General features: G+C 53.0%; 1 protein-coding gene across 1 annotated transcript; it reads left to right on the forward strand.

Annotated features, from left to right (window-relative positions):
* Positions 1-242: 242 nt before the first annotated feature.
* On the forward strand, positions 243-1774 carry J4E93_002161 (uncharacterized protein; the record flags this gene model as incomplete). The annotated part of the gene is made up of 3 exons (XM_049340108.1): positions 243-257; positions 319-881; positions 1012-1774. The coding sequence occupies 3 exons, from the start codon at positions 243-245 to the stop codon at positions 1772-1774; spliced, it is 1341 nt and encodes a 446-aa protein (XP_049202430.1).
* Positions 1775-6699: the final 4925 nt, after the last annotated feature.

Raw genomic sequence — 6699 nt, forward strand, 5'->3', positions numbered from 1 at the left:
TTCCGGGACCTGTCCACACGCTTTATTTTTGAAATCAGCGCCTCTCCAGCTAGCAGACGCCTCTCGCACACATCTTGGATTATTATTTCTACCGCCCACGCCTGCGCTGCCCTGCATTGTCTCTCAGCCGCATCTCGCTCTATTACCTCCGACACCTCGGAGGCTGTGCAACTACTCCGCTGCCTTGCTGACGAAGCGGACAACAAAGCAAACACCCGGCCGGTGACTTTTTTATAGCAATCATGACTGTACACAAGGTACCTATACACATTATCCCAATTGACCGCCCCGAGTTGCGCTGACCGTGCCGCCTGCCAGGAGCCCATCAACGTCCGACCCGCCAGTCAACAACGGCACTCGTCGAGCACCATGGCCGGCTCGCTCCCCAAGAACCGCCCGCACTCGCACTCGATATCCGCCGCCAACCTCAACCCGGCGCATCGCGTCACACGCCGGAAGAGCATGAGCCAGACGCCTGCCTCCAATGTCGCGGCCATTGCTGCGGCGGCCAAGGGCATGTCAGGGGCGCCGCTCGAGGGAGGCAGTAGCAATGGCCCGCGCCGCTCGTCCAAGCCGACATCGCAGTTCCGGGGCCCCAGCATGGCCCTCCACTCCACAATGGCGTCGAGCATGCCCGGCAATGGCGCGCAGTTTGGGCCCAGCAGTTACGGTGCGGCGGCGGCTAAAAGCGAGGCTCTCACCGACGGACCGACACTCGCAACCATGTTGGAGCAGGACAAGGCCAACTCCAAATCGCGGAACCGTCGCGCGAGCGAGGGCTCTCGCCTGTCCAAGGGCGACGGCAAGCGAAGTGGTAGCGATCTGAGATGTGAAAAATGTGGGAAAGGCTACAAGCACAGCAGCTGTCTGACCAAGCACCTGTTAGTAACCCTTGGCCGACTATGGCCCTCCCACATACTTTCACGACTCATGACGAATGCCCTTTCCTCTCTCGCACGCACACATAGACTGCCATGCTTCTTGATAGTTCCGCGTTGACTTTTCTTCTAGTTGGGAGCACACGCCTGAATGGCAGTACACATCTAAGCTGCTCATCTCCAAGCACCAGCAGGTCCAGCTGCTCGAGGCCGCCTCGGTCCTCGTCGCCATGAACAAGGAGAGCGACGGCGAGAACAGCGACCGCTCGTCCCCGCCCGCCTCGGGTTCGTCTGACCTGCGTGAGGAGTTGAGCTCCACTGAAACTACCCCGCCCCCGCAACTCGACGACCATGCCGTAGGATCCTACCCTCACTCGCACTTTGGCACCCGCTCCCTCAAGCGCTACTCGGCCAACAGCTCCGCTTACAGCCAATCCTACCAGTCCACCGTCTTTTCCGACAATGGTAATGGCCACCACTATCGCCAGTGGAGCAACGTGTCTGACCGCCCCACTACGTCAGGCACCTCGGTTGCCGGCTCCTACCATGACGATGCCAATGACCACGCTGACCTCGCTGCCGCCGTCGGCCTGCTGAGCTGCTCGTACGGCACCCCGAAGACGGGACCCGTTGCGCTCCCGCCGGACGTGCCACCCGTGCCCCCGCTACCAGCAAAGTATTTTGACTTGAATGCTCGTACCTTGTCAGGTAGTACCACCGTCACCGCGCAGCAGTCGAGTATGCGCAACAGCTACCGCTACCACAGCGAGAGCAAGGACGTCGACATGGATGACGATCACTTCGCCGACGAGGAGGACTACCGTTACTCCAACTCGCGCAGCCGTGGCCGTATCGACGAGGACGACGACGAAATCTTCGGACGGATGGAGGAGTAGGAGCCTTCTGCGCTCGACACGCCCTTACGACGTCCCGACATCTCTTGCCATGTTTCTTTCCATCGCCTCCATTTTCCACCGTACTTCCGGCCCTGTACCACAAACCAAATACCAGCCATTTAGCAATCTATCTCCGCGAAGGAAGAAGACGCAGCCTGCACACCGAGGAGAGGGCCGTCATACCCCTGACGACGCCCTTGAGGTTAAAGTACAGGTCAATCATCCGAACCTGCCGTCTTTTGCTCACCTTTGCGTCGAGAGCCTAGCACCTGCAACAAATATCCCGGAGTTTTTTCTCTTTTACTTTTTTTTCTTGCTCAATCTTCATCTCTTCACCAAGAAACTTCAGCCTATTTTGACATAAACCCATATAACTTTACAAATACTTTCGATGACGAGGAGGACGGGGGAGCTATCATGGCTGCGCTGGATAGCGTGGCCTTGGTGCGAGGTGAGGAGAGGCGAGGGGTCTTTCCAATGTGTGTATGGTCCAGCCATCTTCTTGTATATTCGGCTGTGGAGGAAACCTTTTTTTTCGAAACGAACCTTGGATGAGGGGAACCAAGATTGAAATGCCAAATAAAACATCTCAGTCGAAAGCATAAGGTCCAACATGCGGGTGTGATGGTCTTGTGTAAGGAAATTGACGTGCTCCCAAACAGGACCGCATTCGTATATGAAAGCCCAAAGCTGACGAGAGACGAGAGATTGACAACACAGAGACGGGAAGGAGAGGCGGGGGCAACCGGTCCTTTTTACCAACCCAACCCAACGTTGGGTCGCCGAGATAAAGCGCTGAGACGGAGCTGAGAGCTGACTGGAAAAGCGGCCAAGACCGTTGAGGTTGGGTGCCAAACTAAGCCGTCAACTGAGGAAGGTAAAGCACAAAGTCCTCCCAAGATCCGGGGCGCCGGGTGCGATCTTAGTTCACACAAACGAAACGGCTAGCTTCGCCATGTGTGAGATCCGACTGGATGGCTGGATGGGATGGTGACTTCCGGGCTGAGAGGTAAGTAAGAGGGAGAGGCGTTAAGGTTCGTGGTGATGGTTGTTTGTTACGTGGATGGGATATCATCGTGATGTTTGTATGTTGGATGAAAATGGTCGAATGGTTGGATGGTTGGGTTGAGTGGACGGGTAGGATACCCCGCTATGCTATGCCATGCCATGCTACCCCACGGGATAACAACAACATCACGTCAAAAGGTGATCGTGATCGTGACACCTTGGCGAAAGCCAAGTAGAAATCAGGATGACAGCATATTGATATTGTTCCTCGGACCTCACTTATGTACTGTTTACATGAAAATTAGCTGACGTACACCTCCAACAACCCACCTCCCTTTCCGTCCTCCGTCCCGCAACACACATCTAATCAGGTGTGGATCGACGACGATCCCCAATCCTACATTATAAGCGAGACCCCTCAGCGTTGAATATGCTGAGTGAGGCGGGTCGATAGCATCGCCAACTTCCTATGTAGGGAACGTGGGTGCGTTTCAAGTTGCGTGGTTGTGGAGATGAGGATCTTCGATCTGTGATGGGGCGCGTGAGGACTTTGTTGGTTGGTGGGGGGATAACGCTGTGAAGTGGGGTATCGTGTATCGTGATGAGGGAAGGATGCGAGGACGCGTGGTTTGTTGTGGGTTTGGCGCGTTGGGTGGTGTGGGTGGAGGGGTGGGTTTGGTATCGTGATGTTTGTTTGGCGTGTGAGGTGCGAGGTCCACGGGTTGGTTTGGGAAGGTATGACGACAGATGATCTGCGGTTCTAGTAGGATGGAGGATGGAGGGGTATTATAAAACCATTGAGGTGATCTGCTAAGATACATTGTATTGTTGGCTGGTACGCGTGTGATGTCCTTTACATAACTGACATTTCCCAAATATCCTTGATTCCGTCTCGCCTTTCTTCGACACCGCTCATCCTTAGGACATATGACAAGTAAAATCGTCAATCATCGAATCTGACAGAACTCTCCTCAGTCATGGTGTCAATGTATGCCCCGAGGAAGTAGTAATTGTCTGCGGCATAACGTGCGATCATCTCCTTCCTGACTTGACTCGCGGATTGAAGAACTCGTTTTGGCTGGAACGACATTATGCTCTTTGGGACTTGTTGGGCTTGTGTGATTCTCTCCATAGCCCCGGTCGGTACTTTGGAGGATAAGACGTTGCTTTGGACGGTAACAGCCACAAATTCAAGGGCAGTGCTATCGAGCGCGGAGTTCTCATGCATCAACTGAGTGAAGGTTGCATCCCGGATCAGCTTCTCGGAATGCGCCCTATTTGATATCAGGCTTATCTCCTCGTTCGTAAAGTAAGAACGCTCAAGATGAACCCAAGGGTGATACTCAGGAGAGACGCGGGAGCTACAGTGCAGACCCAGGGTCTTGAGCTTATCGTAAGCGATGATATTTTCCTGCAATCCAGAATCAGTCAAAACAACGAAACACAGTTGTTCACACAATACCTACGCAGATCTTCCCAACAACATCCTTCTCATAGTTCTCCACACCACTTTTTATACCATAATTGAAGTTACCCATGTAACAGCTCAAGTGACGCAGAGCTCTTAGAGTAGTGAGACTTGGGGACACATCGTCTTCTGATGCTAACACCGGAAGAGAAACCCTGTTATGTAGAGAGAGAACCTCAAGAGTATCCGCATGTGCAAGAAGGCTCGAGTTGTCAGACCAATACAGGTACTCTCCGTATACAATGAGTTCGCGTAGGCAGGGTAATTTTTCGATGAAACGACCAAGCGTGCGTCCGCATATGCCGTCTGTGATCGTGAACATCAATGCCCGTAGCTCTGGGAACTTTGCTGGTGGAACACAGATGCAGAATAACAACGCCTCCTTGCAGTCCACCACAGCGAGAGCGCGCAGTGCAGGGAATATGGGGACCACTGAGGATAGCGTCATATTCCCGAAATTGCATCCATGGATTGTGAGCTTGGTAGCCATAGAGAATGATATCTTTCGACACAATGGCGTCCGTGTCGGTGTCGTGAAGATGCAAGGTGGAGCTTCTTCGCCTGCAGCGGAAAACCGAAGATGAAGGCTGTTCAGGCTCGGCGAATTTTGGACGATGAAGCTGTTCAGGCTATCGGAAGTATCACTGGTACAGATTTGGAACGTGATGTTACGAAGTTGGTGAAACTGTGCCGACTTCGGTAGGTAATCGTCGATACGGATGCCGACGGAGTCTCTAATACCAGGCAAATTTACTTGGGCAAGCTGCTGCTGCGTCTCCAGCAACAGAATAGTGTTCTTTGTGGACAACATAGATGTTGTGCAGGCAGCATGTGTTAGGCTGTCCAACGTTAGCAGCGTCTGCAGTACTGAGTCGCGTTCATACCTAAAGGACAGTAACTGGTGTCGGCGGAGGGCAGCAAGCATAATTCCGACGACTACATCCGCAGTATGATACTGCTTCTCCGTGTTCGTGGTGGACTGACCGAGAAACCTAACATCGAGATGTCGAACATATCGTAGGCAAACTCCAGATGCAAGGTTTCTCCAGACGATGTCGGCTATGGCCGGATTGGCTTCCACCACGATGCGATCGTACGCCAACGGGTATGCAAGCTCCCAGAGGTGCACGCATGTCTTCGCTATGCTGAGCTGGTCGCGTTGGCTTAGCTGCAGTCGAAGCGTTAGTAACAGCCACACGAGGCAAGAGCACACACTCACATCAGCTATGATGGGCTTGAGAAGCTCGTATGGCAGGCGAAGGATGTGACACTGTCTGTCTGTTGAAGGCCTCATTGCTGCTCTTGTCGTTGGCGTGTGCCGATGCGTCAGCTACGGTAGTTTGGGTTGCGAGAGTGTCGACGGAAGAAGTAAGAGAGAAGTTTGCGCGATGACAGCCATCGTGCCTTCCGTAAACGCGTCGTCACGCGATGACGCGCCTTCGTCTTTGCTGTGTGCGAGCTTTGCCCGAAGCTCTATGCGAAATAGGAAGCGACGCCTCAGTTGACGTGACAAGGAAACACTGGATATTGCACCGTAGCGATATATCGCTAGACCGAGGCCATTGAGGTCTTCAACGTCAAGCGGTTGCGAGTCTCAGGTTCTGACCAATAGTAACATCTCCATGTCGGATGGGTCGCTGAGCTTTGTGCCTTCCGGGATGGTAGCATCAATAGGATTTAAGCCGCGTTATGTGAGATTGAAACAAACCGATAGTCGGAAGGAGCAGATCATAAGCGGAGGCACCTCATACAAGAGAAAAAGTGAACAGGCCTGCAGACTACATCAAGACAAAGACCTGCAAAGTAGGTGGCCCAACGTCAACGTAGGCTCCAGGGTATCCAGTCTTTTCCTACCTAGGTAGGTTAGCGCGGAGACAGAGAGCAGATGAATCCAAGATAAAAAGCCCATATCTGACATAGTATACGCAAAGGCGAGCAGATGTCTTAATGCTCAATACAAAGTGAGTCAGCTGAATTACCCATCTAAGCTCCACCTGGCTTCTGGGCTTGTTTGACGCGCTGTACCACGCATCGCTGTGTAACCTTCTGGAAAGATGTTGGGGCCCGTGCTAAGTTGTCCATTGCAGCATATCATCCAAATATCTGGTAGACCTGTTCCTGCAGGATGCGCATGCATGTGGAGTACCTTGCGACGAGCAGCGGACGCTGTTCAATTTCATCTTAAACCTGTGAAATCGGTCTTTGATGAAGTTATATTCGATACTGGGTCTGATTGAAATACATGCAATTGTTGAAAACAAGCTCTGGAGACAATGGCTTTGTTGTTGTGGGGATGGAAATGAATATGGCCTCGGGCATGGCGTCACTCACGACCCTGCAGATCCGCACGGTTGCATGTTGCGGCTCTCCGGCGCTGACAACAGCGCGACCCAACACATGCCAGACAACTCGATGCCCTCCGACGAGCGCTGACCCACCCTTTGCTCCA

This window comes from Alternaria ventricosa (assembly GCF_023758065.1).
Source record: "Alternaria ventricosa strain BMP 2768 chromosome Unknown scaffold_3, whole genome shotgun sequence".
Classification (NCBI taxonomy): domain Eukaryota; kingdom Fungi; phylum Ascomycota; class Dothideomycetes; order Pleosporales; family Pleosporaceae; genus Alternaria; species Alternaria ventricosa.